Source organism: Mus pahari, chromosome 10, assembly GCF_900095145.1.
Source record: "Mus pahari chromosome 10, PAHARI_EIJ_v1.1, whole genome shotgun sequence".
Lineage (NCBI taxonomy): Eukaryota > Metazoa > Chordata > Mammalia > Rodentia > Muridae > Mus > Mus pahari.
The window spans coordinates 50,761,624-50,782,027 of NC_034599.1; the positions used below are offsets into that span (position 1 = coordinate 50,761,624).

Genomic DNA, 20,404 nt, shown 5'->3' on the forward strand with positions numbered 1-20,404 from the left:
GGGATCCAGCTCAAGGGGAGGTCCCAAGGCCTGACACTATTGCAGAGGCTATAGAGTGCTCACAAAAAGGGACCTATCATGACAGCCCTCTGAAAGACCCAATAAGGAGTTGAAAGAGTCTGATGCTGTTATTTGCACCCGACCAATGGACAGAAGCAGCTGACCCCTGTTGTTGTATTAGGCAAGGCTGAAAGAAGCTGAGATGAGTGATCCTGTAGGAGGACCAGAAGTCTCAATTAATCTGGACTCCCTAGATCTCTCAAACTATAGACCACCAAAAAGACAGCATACACCAGCTGATATGAGGCCCCCAACACATATACAGTAGAGGATTTCTGGGTCTGTGTTCATTCAGAGATGATGCACCTAATCCTCAAGAGACTGGAAGCCTCAAGGAGTTTAGAGGTCAGGTGAGGTGGGGGTACAGGCAACCACATACAGATGGGGGGCGGGGAAGGAGGAGGTGTGGGATGTGGAGCAGTTGGAAGGTGGATGGGGGGTGGGGAATGGAAATTAATTTAAATTAAAAATATTAAACTCTGCCAAGTCTCACAAACTACTCTATAAAGCCTACTATTGGTCAGAACTTAGCATCCAAAGTGTTGATTTTAACATAAACATCATTTAAATTGCTTAGCATCCAAAGTGTTGATTTTAACATAAACATCATTTAAATTGGATCACACTATTTACAGTGCCATCAATATTATTAACCTGTCAGTCATTGTGGTTTCCAATCTTCTTGACAATATTTACATTAGTATTACTGATGCTAATAAACAGCTCACTGTTTATTAAAAACTCAGTATCATTTATCAAAAAGTATCAAAGCTAAACCATAAAATAAGTTGAGAAAATTTATATACCCCCTAATTCCATTTTTAGCGTGACAGTGAAGAATATGAAATACTATTACCACTTTGACTTCCATCAGACTGGAGCAAACATTACAGCAAATATTTTAATTACTCAAAAATCCTTTGTATGGAATGCTCTTTAAACCTCAAAATTCAAATATATTTATTTCAATACAAAAAAAATCATTAATTTTAGAACCAGATTATAGTTTTAAGTAAGACATATCATGAAAACTTCATATGACTGGTAAGATTAAAAAGTGACTTGTTCCCAGGTGTGGTGCTAAGTACTTAGAATCCCAGCACTGGAGAGTAGGGGCAGAAAGAGCTGGAGGACCACAGGTCATACAGTGTTAGAGCCTATCCTAAAGCAGAGAGAGCTGGGCATGGTGCTGCACACCTGTGATCTCAGCATTCAGAGGAGACAAAGTCAAATGGACCTCTGGGAGTTCCAGGGTAGCCTAGTCCACACAGAAAGTTCCAGGCCCACCAAGACTATGAAGTGACACAGGAGCCTGGTATGGCAGTTTCCCGAGAGGTTCTACCAGCATCTGACCAATACAGATGCAGATACTTGCAGCCAACCATTGGACTGAGCCCAGGGACCACAATGGAAGAACTAGGGGAAGGACTGAAGGAACTGATGGGGATTGCAACTCCATATGAAGAACAATATCAACTAATTGGATCAGCCAGACCTCCCAGAGACTAAATCACTAACCAAAAGTTGAACCATGTAAAAATGTAGCAGAGGATAGCCTTATCTAACATCAATGGGAGGGGAGGCCCTTGGTCCTGTGGAGGCTTGATGCCCCAGTACAGGAGGATGCTAGAGCGGTGAGGCAGGAGTGGGTGAGTGGGTGGAGGAGCACCTTCATACAGGCAAAGAGGAGGGGGGAGAGGGGGGCATGGTGGATTATTTGTAGAGGGTTAACTGGGAAGGGGGATATCATTTGAAATGTGAATGAATAAAATGATTAATAATATTTATACACATTCAGACATAGACACACACTATTTTATACATGTCTAGGGCTCTTACATATTGTCTCAAATTAGAAGAATATATAAAGTATCACCTCAAAGAAGTTTGCAATCTCACAAAGACAGAAACACAAACAGTAGAGAATAATGTAATATTAGATTCTTGTCATGGACAGGCCTGGCAGTGCAGACCTATGGCTTCAGGTACTGAGAAGGTTGAGAAGAGAATCACAAGTTCAAAATCAGCCTGGGCTACAAAGTGAAGTCAAAGCCCACCTGAACCTCTCAGAAACACCCTATCTCAAAAGAAAAATGTTAAAAACAAAATGTAGCTTAGTGGTAGAGCACTTGCCTGGCATGTGTGTAACACTTAGGTTCATTCACCAATACCAAAAAAGTAAAAAGAAAAAGGAAAAAGCAAGACCAGGAAGTTAAGAAATATTTCCAATGGAGAAGATAGCTTAGAGATAAAGATTAATTTAAACGGTAAATATCATTCTAAATGGAAAATATTACAACTATTTTGTAAATGACTTCATTTAGATGCACTCTTCGATAACAAAAAATGTTATTGATGATTTTATCTAACAATTATGCCAAATGAATGAGAAATTTTATATTAAATATATATAAATTTATCTAAAAAGCATATGAGTTCATAAGTCAAAGTGAAAAAATACCGGGAACCTTAACTTCAAAAAATATACTTAGCATTGCCAGTTGTTGGTATTAAGGCAAAACAATATCTCAATGTCATTTTCTTTAACTTTCTTGCCTTTTTAAAAAATTCTTTATTGGTTATTTTATTTATTTACATTTCAAATGTTATCCCCCTTCCTGGTTTCCCCTCTGCAAACCCCCTACCCTGTTCCCCTCCCCACCCCACCCCTGATTCTATGAGGGTGCTTCTCTATCCACTCACTCACTCCCACCTCACCCCCTAGCATTCCTCTACACTGGGGCATCAAACCTTCACAGGACCAAGGGCCTCCCCTCTCATTGGTGCCAGATAAGGCCATCCTGTGCTACATATGCAGCTGGAGCCATGGATCTCTCCATGTGTATTCTTTGGTTGGTTGTTTAGTCCTTAGGAGCTCTGGGGGGTGGGGTCAGATTGGTTGATATTGTTCTTCCTATGGGGCTGTAAACCCCTTCAGCTCCTTTAGTCCTTCCCCTAACTCCTCCATTGGGGTCCCTGTGCTCAATCTGAGGGTTGGCTCAAGCATCCACATCTGTATTGGTCAGGTTCTGGCAGAGCCTCTCAGGAGACAACTATATCAGGCTCCTGTCATCAAGCACTTCTTGGCATCATCAATAGTAATTGGGTTTTGTGGTTGCATATAGGATGAATCCCCAGGTGGGGCAGTCTCTGCATGACCTTTCCTTCAGTCTTTGCTCCACACTTTGTCCCTGCATTTCTTTTTGACAGGAACAATTCTGGGTTAAAATTTTTTAGAAGAATGGGTGGCCCCATCCCTCAAAGGGGGCCATGGCTACCCTCTCCATATGGTCTCTACAGATTCTCTAGAAGGAAGACCAAAGTGTAGATGTTTCAGTCCTACTTAGAATGGGTAAAAAAATAATCACAGGAGGTAGAGGGTGGGAGGAACTTGAGAGGAAGAGAGGAGGAGGGAGGGAAAGGTGGGGCAGGATCAGGTGAGATGTGGATGGAGACAGGAGATGTATAGAGGGTCAGGGAATTGAACAAAGGTATGTAGCAATAGCGGATGTGTAGCCACCAGAAAGTCCGAGAGGCCAGGAAAGCAAGAAGCTCCTAGGACTCAATGGGGATGATACTAGCTAAAAATCAATGTCATTTTCTAATGATACTAAACCCCAATTGAAACAAAAGAACACCATCTGAGCTGATTAATAAGCCCTTGTCAAATTACCATCATTGGGACATTAAGTATAATCACTTTATTTCTGTCACAAAGGGATACAACAAACTGAGCTACAAGAATGAAAAAACAAAGAACACTGTTTATGAAGCAAAGCAAAACAAAACCAAAGCTTCAATGAGTTCTTCCAGACAATCAAGGATGAAAGCATAAGACAGATGAGGAATTGTCCCTAATGAAAAACACTACTATCAGATTGTAGATACAATTCTAAATCAAAAAACAATCTATGAAGACGATCAGCAGGGCCATGCTTAGTAACATTCTTGCAGTCCCAGAACTCTAAAAGCTGAAAAGAGATATCATGAGTTTGAGGCCATCTTGGGTTACACAGCAAAACTATATCAAAATTAAAAAGCAAACAACAAAAGCAGTCAGGCATGGTAGGACATAACTGTAATGTCCATCTTTGAAAGGCTTAAGCAAGAGGATAGTTACGTTACAGGCCAGCCCTGGCTACATAGTAAGGCTCCATATTTTAATTATGAACAAAGGCAAGATGGCTCAGTGGGTAAAATGCCAAGCCTGATGACCCGAGTTCAAAACCCCAAACCATAATAGTAGGAGACAACCAACTCTGACCTCTTCAAGTATACCACAACACATGCTAATAATAAGTATAATCTTTAAAAACAATTTTTAAATCCTTTAAATATTTAATATAATACTAAAAAGGTGGTACAATAAGAAAAATTTAAATATTGACTATATATTAGATATTGTAGAAATGTTATATTCACTTTATAACATAACATAAAAGAATCTATCTGTTTCTAGAAGATACATGCTATGGTATAAAAGTAAATGGCTTTCAGGTTGGCACATTACTCTCCAGTGTTTAGCATAGTATAGACATACATACAGGCAGAGTAAAAAAAATGTAATAAACATTAATATGTGAATCTAAGTAGAATCTTTCAATCTAGTCTGAAACTTTTCTTAAGATCTCAAATTATAGGAACAAAGGCTGAAGTGGAGAGGATTAGTCAGTCTAGTACACACAGACATGTCTAAACACAGTAGTAAGGATTTTCAAAATGCATTACCTGAGTTCTCTCAGAAAGAGGATGGTCAGAAGAATGTAATAATGAGTCTTTGGATAGTGATTCAACAGTAGAACATCTGTCTTCAAGTTTTCCTTTCTGTATGCTTTCTTCAGGTAAAAGGCATATGTTTTTCTTATCACTGTCATCCTTTGACCTTAAGGTTTCTGTCACTAGTGAAACTTTAGGCATCACTGCTGTCGATCGGGAACGCACTGGCCGACCTCTCTGAACAGTCTCCCATCCCTCAGCATCTTTCCGTTCTATGCAATTAAGGGAAGAATTAAATCAAAATTTCTTTAGATGATAAAAATATTAAGAGAACCTATAAAAAGAAATGTTTTCCAATTTAATTTCATTAACTTCTCTTTCCCTATTGTTTTTCCATATATATGTTTTTGTTTTTTTGAGACAAGGTTTCTGGCTGTCCTGAAACTCACTCTGCATACCAGGCTGGCCTCAAACTCAGAAATCCGCCTGCCTCAGCCTCCCAAGTGCTGGGATTAGAGGTGTGCGCCACCACTGCCGACTCCTAAAATACTTTAAGGCAAATTTTAGACATTATTGCACTGTAATTATTTAGTCTGTTTCTTAACAGAAAACATCTTCAGTAGTATTAGTATACCCAGCAAAAGGAACAATGCTGTAAGTCATATCAATTCTATACTCAATATTTAGTCATGCTTAATTTTATCAAAACATACTACATGTTTTTAAGTATATCTTGTTTATACTTAAATATAATGCAAATTAAACAAAAAAAAACATAAAATGAGTAAGAGCCACACAAGGAGAAAAAAATTGAACTGTAAAATTACAAGTTTAACAAAAGATTTCAGTTTCTAGTTAATTCAGCCACTTCTTAAAACCATGATGATTAATCACTCTAAAAGAAAAGCACTACCAAAAAGTTGGACCTAATCCATTAGCCAAGACAGCCAACACAAACACTATCATATAATTTAAAAATTGAAGCAAGTAAAAATGGGTATTTCAAAATAAAAACTATACTAAGGTCTCTTGGAAACAAAAAAATAAAAGGCTACAGACAAATTACATCTTCACTGAACCTCCACTGAAAACTATATTGATAAAATATTCCCATAATAATGATTGTTTAAGGACAACAAATCATGTGTTAAACTGTCTGAGCCACTCAAAACAGAATATTAGAACAAAAGTAGAAAAAACCTAAAATTTACATCTCCTTTCACAATCTTATACATATAAATTTTTCAATATTACAAATATCATTTGTAAAGTTGCATTAAATGCAACTCAATATAGTCACTATTTGAAGAATAATTAAAATATCCTAATTAGTTGTGATACACCAATGTACTTATAACAGCATTTAATGCATTAATGCTTGGTTAGAATATTTACATCAGTGTTTAAGACACAACCTTCCTATAATTTCCATATTAGGTCTTGATGTTAAGACTATGCTAACATAAAATATGACCTTTTTAACTTTAGGATAAATTTCCATAGACTTGATATTTTTATTTTTACAAGTTTAGAAAAACTCATAGGTATAGCCATCCTGATGTAAAATCTTTTTGGGAAAAGATATTTCAGATTTGTATTTTTTCAAAATAATTATAAAGTCCCTTCAAGCTTCTCCTAACTCTTATTATGTAAATTTGAAGTTGTATTTTAAAATTTTTTTTAAATTTCTCCTGATTTTCTAATTGTTAGGTATAATGCGACCTTCCTAGTCTATTACTACCTTGTCAATGCTGGCACTTTATATTATTTCCTAGCTTTTCCCTGACACACACCTTTATCTCTTCTATTCCTTCATCCACATTACTAGACTAGTCATTTTATTCATCTATTTGAAAAGTACCTCTTAAATGTATAGCTATCTATTTTTCTTTCCTTGGACTTTAACTTTTCTTTTGTAACTTCAAAAGAAGGATATTTTAATTTTCCTTCTTCATTTCCATAATTCTTAAATGTTCACCTTCATTTAATTCATTTTTCAAATTTTGACTGAGATGTCCTTCCTGACACCATCCAGATGTACCTTATGAAGTCCCAACATTTTCAGGTATATTTTTGTATTTTTTTCTAACTTAATTCCATGTGGTTGGTAAAATATGCCTTATCTCTATTTTATGGAGGATGTACTCATAGGAAGATCACAGTAATTTTCAAGAGTTGGTTCTTCCTACCATGTGGATTTGTCCCAGGTACTGAACTTAGGTCATCAGACTTGATGGCAAGTTCTTTACACACTGAGTCATCTCACCAGCAGCACTCTGACCCCCCTATCTCCCAAATGATTTCAATCACCTGAAATGTCACAAGACTTTCTAACAACTCAGCATGTTTTGAGTAAATATTCCATGTATGCATGTATACATATTTAGACTTAATAATTCAGGCCATAAAAAAATAACTTGAATGAAAATTGGCCTTTTTCTTGCCAAAAACAGCCATAAAAACTAGACAAAATATATAAAGGAACTGTTTAAAGGTGCTGGAAAGCAAGCAGCAGAAGCATGTCTTGAAAATCTACAGTTCCTGAGGGAAGGGAATGGTAGCATCAGACGCATGTTCATAAGAGCATTCTGACTGAAGACACTTGACATTGAGAGTATAAGGAACAGTGTTCTAGCAAAGTCAGCATTCCTGCCCGGCACTAGAGTCCAGAGACAGCGCCTTAAAGAAAGTGGGGGATACTACAGACAAATAAGCCCCTCCAAAAAAAATCTGCATTCAATCTTCCCCGGGGTGCTGACAACTACTCAGCTTTTTGTATACAAGGCAAGACTCCAAAAAAGCAGCAGAAAGAAGCAGCTGGCATGTTAACAAGCTAAGCAGAAATTGAAGTAACCATACAATTCTTGGAAACAAAAACTGGAATTCAGGGATGTAGTGGGCTTTCTGAACACTCGGGGTGGGCTTCCCTGGAAATCTCGAAAGGATTAATAGACTTTATACAATCTCAAACCAAACTCTGTTAGGATTAGGAACACAGTACTCTGCCTCTTCTCTATCATCCTGCAAGACAGAAAAGAAAAATCTATGATTCTCTCTCCCTCTCCACCTGCCACCGTCTCTCTCTCTCTCTCTCTCTCTCTCTCTCTCTCTCTCTCTCTCTCTCTCTGTGTGTGTGTGTGTGTGAGTGCGCAAGCCAGAGGTTGATTGTATGATTGTGGGCTCCCCCTATTGCTTTCATATTTGTTTTATTAGTCAGAGAACAAGTGTCAGGAGTCATTGCTCTCCTTCCACTAAAGTACCAAGGAACTGAATTCAGATCATCAGGTTGCCTGCTATTCAGCCCTAGAACTCTACAGCAGCCTTCTCATTGTTTGGCTACAACCACTACCACTTGTTACTGTTGTGGCTGTTATCAACATGACAACCACTGCCACTATCTCCTCCTCATATTACAGCTTGGCCCTCTGGTTATATACAGCCTGGAGGGACTGGGATATAAATGTATGACTATATTTTTGAACCATTCACAATACTGATCCAAGTTCCACACCAATCTCAAGTCCTGCATAAGGTCCAAACATAGGCTTTCAATTATAACAACTCAGGGGGCTTCTTTTGAAAGAAAGGACAGTTTATTCTCCCACCCAGGCCTTAGTGTGAATTGTTACGGGAGAAAAGGTCACCAAAGCTAGTGATAGCTGAAGCTGATGTAAGTTGTCTGAAGTAGCAATGGTTAGTGCAGGGCCTTCTGAAATAGGAGTCATAGCTTCAGGTATAGTGGTCCTTATAGCTGAAATAAAGCATCCCTAAATGGTAGATAATGATTTAAAACAACAGGCTGACTTGGAGGCAAACTCTTGATTTGCCAAGAGCTGTTTGTCAGCTTCACACCTGAAGCAGTCAGACATTAAAATAGGTCTGATTCTCTCAGGAAGTGGAGTGGTAACTTCCCAAGCACACAAATGGTTAATGATTGAATAGACAGTTACTGTGCTAACTGGATTAATGCATATTCACATATGGATTGAAATCAACCACACAAAGAAGTACCAGCTCTATGAATTAGGAAAGCATGATAAGAACAGCTAAAGGTCAGAGAGTTAAACTTACTAAAACCTATTTTAAAGAAAGTGCATCATCCTGAGTGAGGTAACCCAATCACAAAAGAACACACATGATATGCACTCACTGATAAGTGGACAATAGCCCAAAAGCTCAGAATACCCAAGATACAATTTGCAAAACACATGAAACTCAAGAAGAAGGAAGACCAAAGTGTGGATACTTCGTTCTTTCTTAAAATGGGGAACAAAATACCCATGGAAGGAGTTACAGAGTCAAAGTTCACAGCAGAGCCTGAAGGAAGAACCATCCAGAGACTGCCCCACCTGGGAATCCATCCCATAAACAAATACAGAATTGGATGCTCATAGTCATTCATTGGATGGAGCACAAGGTCCCCAATGAAGGAGCCAGAGAAATACCCAGGGAACTGGAGGGGACTGAAGCCCCATAGAAGGAACATCAATACTAACTAACTCATACCCTCAGAGGTCCTTGGAAATATACCACCAATCAAAGAAAACACATGGTGGAATTTGTGGCTCTAGCTATATTTGTAGCAGAGGATGGCCTAGTCGGTCATCAATGGGAGGAGAGGCCCTTGGTCCTGCGAAGGCTCTATGCCCTAATATAGGGGAATGCCAGGACCAGGAAGGGGAGTGGGTGGGTTGAGGAGCAGGGCGAGGGGGATTGCGGATAGGGAGTTTTCAGAGGGGAAAGTAGGAAAGGGGATAACATTTGAAATGTAAATAAAGAAAATATCTACTAATAATAAAAAGAACAGTCAGAGGGTAGACTGTGTGGGGGGGGAATAAAATCTGGAGTGTAAAAAAATAAATAAATAAAAACCAAAACCAAAACCAAACCAAACCAAACCAAACAAACAAACAAACAAAAAAAGAAAAGAAAGTGCTTACACTTCCAGTGTTTGAGGTGTTTGCTTGTTTGGTTGGTTTGGGTTTTTTGGTTTTTTTGTTTTTTTTTTTCAGGTACAGCTCTTACAAAATATTTGTGAGGCATGGGGAAAGACCCAATAGGAAGAAGACAGGGATGACTAGCAGATGCTGAAAGCCTCTTACTTTACAGCTGATTCAAATCCTAATGTGCACCCAAACATAAATACATGTCTGTGAGAAAGCAGACTTTTATGTTGGGCACACTCTTTGAATTGTCCATGTTTTTATTCCTTCTGAGGCTCCCCACGACTCCCTGCAGGCCTAGGTGTCCATCAGGGGTGATTTTCTTTCCATTGCAAAAGTTCTCTGCAGAGAACTGTGCTCTAAGCACAGATCTGCTGTTTATGACCTTGGTTCTGTACATATTTTTAAGCTCTGTCCTCCAGCATTCTGAACATATTGCTCCACTGTACTTAGTATTCACAGTTCCTCTTGTATCATCTACTCAACGTTATTTTCATTCCCTTTGGGTATTTATTTTCTCTAACTACTTGTAAAGATTTTCTATTTCTTAAATTTTCAGTATTTTTAATATACTGTATTCAGATAAAATTTATTTTGTATTTTTCCTGCTTGGGACTCAGAGGCTTTCTTAAACATAGGACCTGATTTCTTTTAGCAGTTTGGGAAATTTATATGATTTCTTCTAAAGTGGCTTTGTAATATCCCTGCACACTTTCTGTAGATTTCATGTATATCGCTTCACATTCTTCTCTTCATATCTTTCCTTTCTTGTCTCTCTTTGTTAGTCTGGATATTTTTGTTGTGTTCAGAGTTAATTTATTTCTTAAATGTTTTCCATTGTTGTTGGTGAGACAACGTTTTATGACATGACTCAGGCTAGCCTGAACCAGCTATCTAGATCAAACTAGCCTCAAACTCATGATCCTATCTTATTCCCCTAGGGTGCATTGCTAACACGCCTACCTAATTTTCAATTTCTTAATATTATCATCATCATAAATTTTTCACTTTCAGCACATTATAATCATAAAAAAGTCTGGACAAGAGGCTCACATCCTGAGATTGCCATGAGTGATTAATTAATTAAATCTTTGGTTCTCTGTGCAGTTTTATTTTTTCTAGTGGTAACTGGGTCTGAGAAACATAATCCTCTTTTGAGACCTCAAATGTTGAAAAGTATAGAAAAGCACATATCCTGATATTATGCTATAGCAACAAAAAAGAGAATAGTACAGAACTCTTGCCTACTACTAATTTTCAACAAGTTTACTTGTACAAAAAAAAAATTAGTACAGTACATTGGATAAATGGATGGAATAATATTTAAAATGAGCCAACATGACTGACATCAAGATAGAAAAATAAAATGAAATATATCCATAGTACCAAAAAAGTAATGTCTAGGAGTCAACTCAGGATATCCTATTTGCTAGGAAGCACACTCCCAATGAATTATTACATTGCAAGCCTACCTTTTATAGTTTTAACTAATAGAGATCAATTTGACATAAAATAAGGGCAAGTTTGGGGTTGTTTGTTTGATTGGTTTGGTTTTCGAGACAGGGTTTCTCCATGTAGCCCTGGTTATCCTGGAACTCATTCTGTAGATCAAGCTGGTCTCAGACTCACAGAGATCTACCTGCCTCTGCCTCCCAAATGCTGGAATTAAAGGTGTGTGCCCCCACTGCCCAGCAGGGCCAAGTTTTAAGATGTATAAACATCCCTTTCTAACTATAGGCAGCTAAAATATGAATAAGTAAAAATTTTAAAAAGAGTAACTCAAAATCACTTGCCATTTTTCCGGGAAGTCTTTTGCATTGCCATTGGTGCACAGGATTGAGCAGGTGTCGCCTCAGAAGTAGCAGAACCAGTATGATGAGCCTTTACCTTGTCAGCCCAACTGACACCTGTGGGAGCCAGACCTGGGGCAGTTACTGCACCAGGTAAACTCCTATTGAGAAAGGGAAACACATGTGATAAAGTAAATATCAAAGTAATTAATGTGAAAAATATACCATTATATGTAAGTATAACCTAAATCTTTTCTTGCTATTACTAATTTTTCTAAGTAACAATGCATATCATCCTTGACTCAGTCACTACTAAAACTGTTCCTTCTTCTAAGCATTACAGACTCCTTAGGTCTGAAGAGACACCAAGGCTGTGAGACTACTAAAAGACTGAGTTTTTTTCTTGGGTTCAAGTACAATCTAACAGTGACATTCTTCTTCTCCTATTCTGGTCCAAATCTGTCCATGCACTCCTTCTGCAACCGAAATTAGGTCCTGAATTTTAGTGCACTGACATGGAAACAGTTCTTTCTGCTGGCTGGCTGGGGTTAGGGTAACTTCTGACTTCCTTTTCTGTGGTGTAGGCAAAAATAACTTATTATAGGCAAGGAGACATGATCTACTTTCCTTCCCACCTTTCCTGTTCCCTGGGTCAATGGCTTTAAAGACTCCCATTTTTTTTTTCCAGAAAAAAGTGACTCTGCTGTATTCATATTAAATGATTTATTTTATATTGAAAATTTGAGTTAGAATAATAAACAAAACCAAACTTTATAACTAACATTACCATTAGTAAGCACAATCCAAGTAGAATAAGATGTGGGTAGGTACTAAAGGCAGCCTATGAACCACATCTGGAGGAAAAGGAAGCAATAGATTATACAACGATAATGAATAGGATCACAGGGAGAAAAGGGTGAGAATTTTATCCATGTAGTCACTACCATGGTTAATACTGTCAACTTGACAAGGTCTAGAATCACCTAGTAGACAACCCTCTGGGTATGTCTATGAGGGAGTTTCTAGATAGGACTAACAAATATAATGCTTTTTAAATAGCATCAAAATGGCAAGTGATTTTGAGATACTCTTTCTAAAAAGACCAACCCAAATAAGACCAGCACCACTGCACAGGTTTGGATCTCAGACTGAAGAAAAAGGAGAAAGCAAACATATATTAGCATTCATCCTGTCTGACTGAAGACACAATGTGATCAGACATTTCACATTCCCAGCCATGATAAACTATGTCTCACCCAACAATAAGCCAAAGCAAATCCTTGAAAGTTCCCTTAAGTTGCTTTTGCCAGGTATTTGCTAACAGCCACAAGAAAAAGTAACTAATGCATGCATGCAAAGTCTCCAAAACTAAAAGAAATTTGCATTAAAGTAGTTTTAGAAAACAGACTAATGAACTGCAGTAAAGAAAAAGTTACCTTGTTAAATCGCCCTTGTTTGGGAGAATGTATTTGGTTCTCTGTTTATTTACCTTTTCCCACCTGCCTAAGGTCTAAGTATTTTATACTGCTTTAACCATTAAACACTCACCAAAGAAAACACTATCTAGAAACTTCACACACAAAAAAATTAAAAGCAAAAATCTAATTCAACTGAACAAGAATCAGCTGTCACTAAAGGCCAGCTACAGTGTTAGGATGCTTAAGATATGCAAATATATCAAAGATCTTGCCTCAAAGATGATAAAAGCTCACAGCAAACGGACATTTCAACTTATTATGCTGAGGAGAGATCTCAGTTGGTAAAGTGTTCATCATGCAAGTATGAGGGTTGTCTTAGTCAGGGTTTCTATTCCAAAACAAACATCATGACCAAGAAGCAAGTTGGGGAGGAAAGGGCTTATTTGGCTTACATTTTCCACATTGCTGTTGATCACCAAAGGATGCAGGACTGGAAGGAACTCAAGCCGGTCAGAAAGCAGGAGCTGATGCAGAGGCCATGGAGGGATGTTCTTTACTGGCTTGCCTCCACTGGCTTGCTCAGCCTGCTCTCTTACAGAACCCAAGACCACCAGCACAGAGATAGCACAACCCACAAGGGGCACTCCCCCCTTGATCACTAATTGAGAAAATGCCTTACTGCTGGATCTCGTGGAGGCATTTCTCCAACTGAAGTTCTTTTCTCTGTGATAACTCCAGCTGTGTCAAGTTGACACAAAACTAGCCAGTACAAGGATCCTTCACAAAAATGAACACTTTCATATATCCATATACACATGAAAAAATATAAAGCATGGTGATGTATATCATCAGCACTTGGGAAGCTAAAGAAGAATTATCAGCCTAAAGTCACTCTATCGTATACAGTGTGACTCCTGCCTTAAAAACATTGTAATGCTCTGAAAACAAATAATATTACAAACATACTCAGGGTAATAATAGGTAAAAAGCTGTTAATTGTGCAATGGTGGATGTAACAAATAAGGCAATTGTTAAGAAAGGTAAGGTTTGGGGACCAGAGATGATTCAGTGGTTAAGAGCACTTACTGTTCAGTCATGAGGACCAGAGTTCAGATTCTAGCACTCACACTGTGAAGCTCACAAGTGCCTTTAACTCCAGCTCCTACGAATATAATGCTCTCTCCTAGCTTCCATGAGCACTGTGCATTTACTGATACAGACATGTCCACATACACAAACAAATAAAGCAATAATCTTTAAGGGGAAAAAGGAAAATTGGGTAATAGAGGAAAGAGAACTGACAAAGCAAGCACTGGCCAACTTTTCATTAAATAGCACACATTAAAAGGCTTAAAGACTGACTACATACTTGTTCACAAAACAAGTTTCAAGAGATACAGGAAAATTGAAATAGTCCCTGTATCTTAACAGATCACCACAAGCTAAAGTGGGATTTCAATAACAACAGAAAACCTACAAACTCATGGAAACTGAACAACTCTCTATTGTATGACGATGGGGTCAAGGCAGAAATAATGAAATTAGAGACTTCCTAGAATTCAATGATAATGAAGGCACAACATACCCAAACTGTGGTATACAATGAAAGCTGTGCTAAGATTAAAGTTCATAGCACTAAGTTGCTTCACAAAGAAATCAGTGAGATCTCATATTAGCAACTTAACAACACACATGAAAGCCCTGATACAAAAAGAAGCAAAAACATCTAAGAGAAGTAGATGGCAGGAAATAATCAAACTTGGGGCTGAAATCAATAAAATAGAAATAAAAATAACAATACAAAGAATCAATGGAACAAAGAGTTCTTTGAGAAAAATCAATAAGAGACAAATCACTATCGAAACTAAAAAGACACAGAATATTCAAATAAAGAAAGTCAGAAATGAAAATGGGAACATAAGAGATACCAAGGAAATCCAAAGATTCATTAATCATACTCCAAAAGCCTGTACTCCAGAAAACAGGAAAATCTAAAAGAAATGGACAATTTTCTTAATAGATACCACTTACTAAAGTTAAATCAAGATCAGCAAAACAATTTAAATAGACCTATGACCCTCTAAGAAAATATAAGCAGTCATTAAAAGTCTCCCAACCAAAAAAGCCCAGGGCCAGAAGGTTTTAGCACAGAATTCTACCAGACATTCAAAGAAGAGCTAATACCAATACTTCTCAAATTTTTCATAAAATAGAAAAAGAATAAACATTGTCATATTCTTTTTATGAGGTCAAAGTAATCCTAACAGCTAAACCATGGAAAGACTCAACAAATAAAAAGAATGCAGACCACTTTCCTTCATAAACATTGATGCAAAAAAATAGCAGCCATCATGATCAAGTAGGGCTCATTCGAGAGATGCAGAAATGGTTCAACATATGGAAATCTGTCAATGTAATATACCATATAAACAAACTAAAAAAAAAAATCATCCCATTACATACTGGAAAAGGCCTTGACAGAATTCAACATCCCTTCATGATAAAAGTATTGGAAACTCAAAGCAATTCCACTAAAATCAGATACAAGACCAACTGTCCACACTCCCCATATCTAATAATATAGTACATTAAGTTCTAGATGAAGCAATAAGACAATTGAAGGAGATCAAGGGTATACAAATTGGAAAACAAGGAGTCAAAGATTGCTATTTTTCAGATGATATATGATAGTATACATAAGTAACCCCAAAAATTCTACCAGGGAACTCCTATAGCTGTACAGCTTCAGTGAAGTGGTGAGATATAAGATTAACTCCAAAAACAACCTAGTAGTCCTCATATATACAAACATTAAATAGGATGAGAAAAAAATTAGAGAAGCAATACCCTTCACAAAAACCACAAATAATATAAAGTATCTTGGGGTAACTCTAACCCAGCAAGTGAAAGACCTTTATGACAAGAACTTTGAAGAAAGAAATTGAATAAGATATCAGAAAATGGAAAGATCTCCCAAGCTCATGTAGATTAGTAGGATTAACAGCAAAAAAGGTCATATTACCAAAAGCAATGTACAGATTCAATGCAATTCCCATCAAAATTCTGACACAATTCTTTATAAACCTTGAAAAAAAACCAATAATCAACTTGATATGGGAAAAAACCCCAGAATAGTTAAATTCTTTATTGTATAAGCAGTCTTATACAATAAAGAATTTCCAGAGGTATCACCACCCCTTAATTCAAGCTCTACTTCAGAACTGTAGTAATAAAAAACTCATGATATTGGCATAAAAACAGAAATACTGATTCATAGAATCAAATCAAAGACCCAGACATGAATCCATATACATCTGGAAACCTGATTTTTGACAAAGAAGCCAAAAGTATACAATGGGAAAAAATCTTCAACAAATGGTGCTGGTCTAACTAGATGTCAGCATGTGCAAGAATGTAAATAGATCCATATTCATATCCATCATTCTGCACAAAACTCAACCTGATAGAAGACAAAATGGGGAATAGTCTTGAATGCATCAGTACAAGAAATAAATTCCTGAACAGAACACCAACAGCACAGACACTAAGATCAACAATAAATGGGACTTCATGAATCTGAAAAGCTTCTATAAGGCAGACACTAACAACAGGATAAAACAACACCCCACAGAATGGGAAAAAATCTTTACCAACCTCACATGTGACAGAGGGACAATTTCCAAAATGTATAAAGAACTTAAGAAACTATACATCAACAAATCAAATAATCAAATTAAAAAATGAGGTACGGACCTAAACAGAGGAATCTTAAATAGCCATGAAGCACTTGAAATGTTTAATATCCTTAGCAATCAGGGAAAGGCAAATCAAAATGAGTCCATCTTAAACCTGTCAAAGTGGCTAAGATAAAAAACTGAACGACAATTCATGCTTAAGAAGACATGGAACAAGGGGAAGACAATTCCATTGCTGGTGTGAATGCAATCTTGTACAACCACATTGAAAATCAATATGGTGGTTTCTCAAAAAATTGGGAATTGATCTACCTCAAAACCCAGCTATAAACACCTGGGCACATACACAAAAGATGTTCCATTCTACCTCAAAACTCAGTATGTTCATGGCAGCTTCTTTATTCATAATAACCAGAAACTAGAAACAACCCAGATGTCCCTCAACTGAGGAGTGGATAAAAAAATTTTTTAAAAAAAGTGGTTCATTTACACAACGGAGTATTATCCAGCTGTTAAAAAACAGTAATATCATGAAATTTGCAAACAAATAGATGTAACTGAAAAAAAATCATCCTGAGTGAGGTAACCCAGACCCAGAAAGACAAACATTGTATATTCTCACTTGTAAATGTATAATTATTGGATATTAATTATAAAGTAAAGGATAATCATGCTACTATCTACAGACTCAGAGAGGCTAAGTAAAGAGGAGGCTCAAGGGGGAATGCACAAGTCTCCCAGGGAAGGGGAAATAGAATAGATATTGTGGGTGGACTGGGAGCAGGTAGGGACAGAAACAGGAAGGATCCGGTTGAGGAAGGATAAAGGGAGAGAGTACAGGGAGAGTCAATTGGAATTGGAATGGGGAGCAATTCAGGGCAATGCAGAAATTTCCAATGAAAATTCCCAGGACTCTATTAGGGTGATGCAAGCTAAGACTCCTAGTAACGGGGAATACGGAGCCTGAACTGGTCATCTCCTATATACAGGCAAGAGATTGGGACAACAACCCCACCACAAAACGTTCAAACTACAGTTTGTCCTGCCAGTAAGATGAGCTGGGGTAAAGGTGGCACACAAATTTTGTGTATGGCCAACCAATGACTGGTCCAGCTTGAGACCTATGTCACATGAGGGAGCCCACCCTTGACACTGCCTGGACAACCAGAAACAAGAGGCTGGATGCTCTAGAGACCTAAGATAGAACCAATCATGCCAGCCAAAACCAAAAATAGTAAATGAAGTGATTCCTAATAATATTCTGCTATACTCATAGTCAAGAGCTTGGCATGATCACGGAGAGGCTCCATTCAGCAAGTGATGGAAACAGATGTACAGACCCACAGCCAAACATTAAGAAGAACTCAGTGAATCATGCAGAAACAGAGGAAGGAATGTAGGAGGCAGAAGTGTCAAGGAGACAAGAAAACCTACAGAATCAACAAACCTAGACTCATAGGACCTTACAAAAACTGACCTGGCAACCAAGGAGCCTGCAAGGGTCTGACCTACGCCCTCTGCATATGTTACAGTTGTGTAACCCGGTCTCCTAATAGTGGGAACAAGGGCTGTCTCTGACTCTGCCTGCATTTGGGACCTGTTTCCTCAAACCAGGTTTCCCTGAACAGCTTTAATATGAGGTGAAGTACCTACTCCTATTGCAACTTGATATGCCATGTTTGGTTGATATCCATAAGAGGTCTGCTCTTTTCTAAAAAGAAATGGCAAGTGGATGGGGTAGGTGAGGTGTTGCTGAGAGAGATAGGAAGAGAAGAGGGAGGGGAAGGGAAACTGCAGTTGGGATGTAATATGAGAATAAATTTACTTTTTAAAAATATAGTACCATGTAAAGAATATCAGTAAGAAGAAATAAACATATAAAAGAACTACACAGATGGTCTTGAATTGAACAATATTCTAACTGAAATTTAAAACAAATTATAAGGAAGACTCTAAAGGAAATATGAGCTATAAGAGCAAGCATCAACAACTTCAAAGAAATATGAACGGAGATGTTCTGAGTTAACTTCTGCTGTCAATATGATATAGCCTAGAGCAACTGCGGTTCTCAACCTGTAGGTGGCAACTCCTTTAGGAGTCGAATAACCATTTCACAGCGGTAGCTCAGACCATCAGAAAACACAAGAGATATGATTCATAACTGTAGCAAAATTAGTTCTGAAGTAGCAAAAATAATTTTATGTTTGGGGATCCCCACAAAATGAAGAACTTTATTAAATGACTATAGCATTAGGAAGGTTGAGAAGCATTGTTTTCATGTATTGGCAGCACAGCTAGTTCTAGCACTATGAATGCTAGTCATTAGAGTAAAGCTTCAAGTTGAGCCTCAGTTTCATTTCTCCATGTTCAGTGGCATAAATATGTAGTATGTTCAGGAAAAGGGTCTTTAACTCACCTTGGGGAGGGTACCCAATGAACACAGTAAGGTGACTCCTAATGACACACAGGTACAATCACATCAGTGCACCACTCAACCCTCATTAGAAAGGCTGCTTCTTGAAGGAGATGGTAAGTAATATAGAGGTCCACATCTAGACAATGTGCAGAGTGACTCTGGTGTCATCAACCCTAAATAGGATGACTTCACTAAACCCCTGCCCTCAAAAGCTCAGACATCTATGCAGAAAAGGAGGTGGACAGTTGTAAGAGCCTGAGCTATCAGGTAACTTCAAGGAAACAGCACTTTCTAACACAACAGGACAGATGCATATATAAACTCACAGACGGTGACAACATGAACTGTACAAGTTCAAGCCAGACAAAATCCCAACATGACAGAGTGAAGTGGGCACAAACTACCACCTCTAGGCAAGAAATTATTTTCAACTGATCAACTTCTGAGAAAGGGAAAAAAGTTTTCCTTTAGTGCAGTGTTACTAGGTATATTAACCATACTGCAGGGCAAGACTTAATCTTAGGAGTAATTGGCCAACATAAATTGACTCCTATGTTGTAGGGTTTTTTTTTTGTTTGTTTGTGTGAGTGTGTGTGAGTGTGTATGTGTGTGGTTTTTCTGTTTGTTTTGGTTTTAAGAAGCTATATGGTGGGGGAGGGAGAATCTAGGAAGAACTGAGGGAAGGGAAAGAATTTTATTAAAATTTGCTGCATGAAATTCTCAACTAAATAACACAATAATAATTCAGAAAAAAATTAAATTTAAAAAAATCCCATGCTGGAATTTAGCTGGCTTGATCTTCTTCAGGTCTTGTGTAGGTAACCACAACAGCTATGCATTCATGGATGCAATAGCACTGTCATGTCCTGGAGGGAAGAATTTACAGCATTCTTCCGAATTCTCTTAGAGTCTTCTCTGCCCTCTCTTCTGTGATAGATCCTGAGCCTTGATGGTAGAAGACACTGATACAGATGTTCCATTTAGAATTGAGTACAGTCAACTGTTCCTTTGTGTTTGTGCATGTGTGTGTTGTGTTCTGAGTAGAAATTGGTGAGTACTTCCCAGAAATGATAGATGGTTTTTCATATATAAAGTTGACACCTATGAATATTTTTCTCTTGAAATACTAGTTTTATAACATTATGACCATTTTCTTCTCACCCAAAGTTTAAGCTTCTTCTTGCAGTTGATGTTACATTCATTCTATCTGTTGATGGGCTTTGAATCACATGACGTCCTGGAGACATCTTCTTTACTTCCCATGCCAGTGAGGTTGGTCTGACAATTTAGAACATATAGTAGATGACTTTAACAGAAGAAGGAGAAACAAACTAATCTTTGCTTTTGATTGTTAATGAGTAAAAAT

The 20,404-nt window shown here is 37.7% G+C and overlaps 1 protein-coding gene across 4 annotated transcripts in view; it reads right to left on the reverse strand.

Annotated features, from left to right (window-relative positions):
• Positions 1 to 20,404, reverse strand: part of Scaper (S-phase cyclin A associated protein in the ER) — a 345,780-nt gene that overhangs the window by 277,645 nt on the left and 47,731 nt on the right. For all 4 annotated transcript variants that reach the window (XM_029543011.1, XM_021206319.2, XM_029543010.1 and 1 more), the window contains 3 exons: positions 20,200 to 20,316; positions 11,513 to 11,670; positions 4,789 to 5,048 (listed from right to left, as the gene is read on the reverse strand). In XM_029543011.1, the coding sequence (XP_029398871.1) occupies positions 4,789 to 5,048; positions 11,513 to 11,670; positions 20,200 to 20,316 (535 nt within the window). The remainder of the gene's footprint in view (positions 1 to 4,788; positions 5,049 to 11,512; positions 11,671 to 20,199; positions 20,317 to 20,404) is intronic.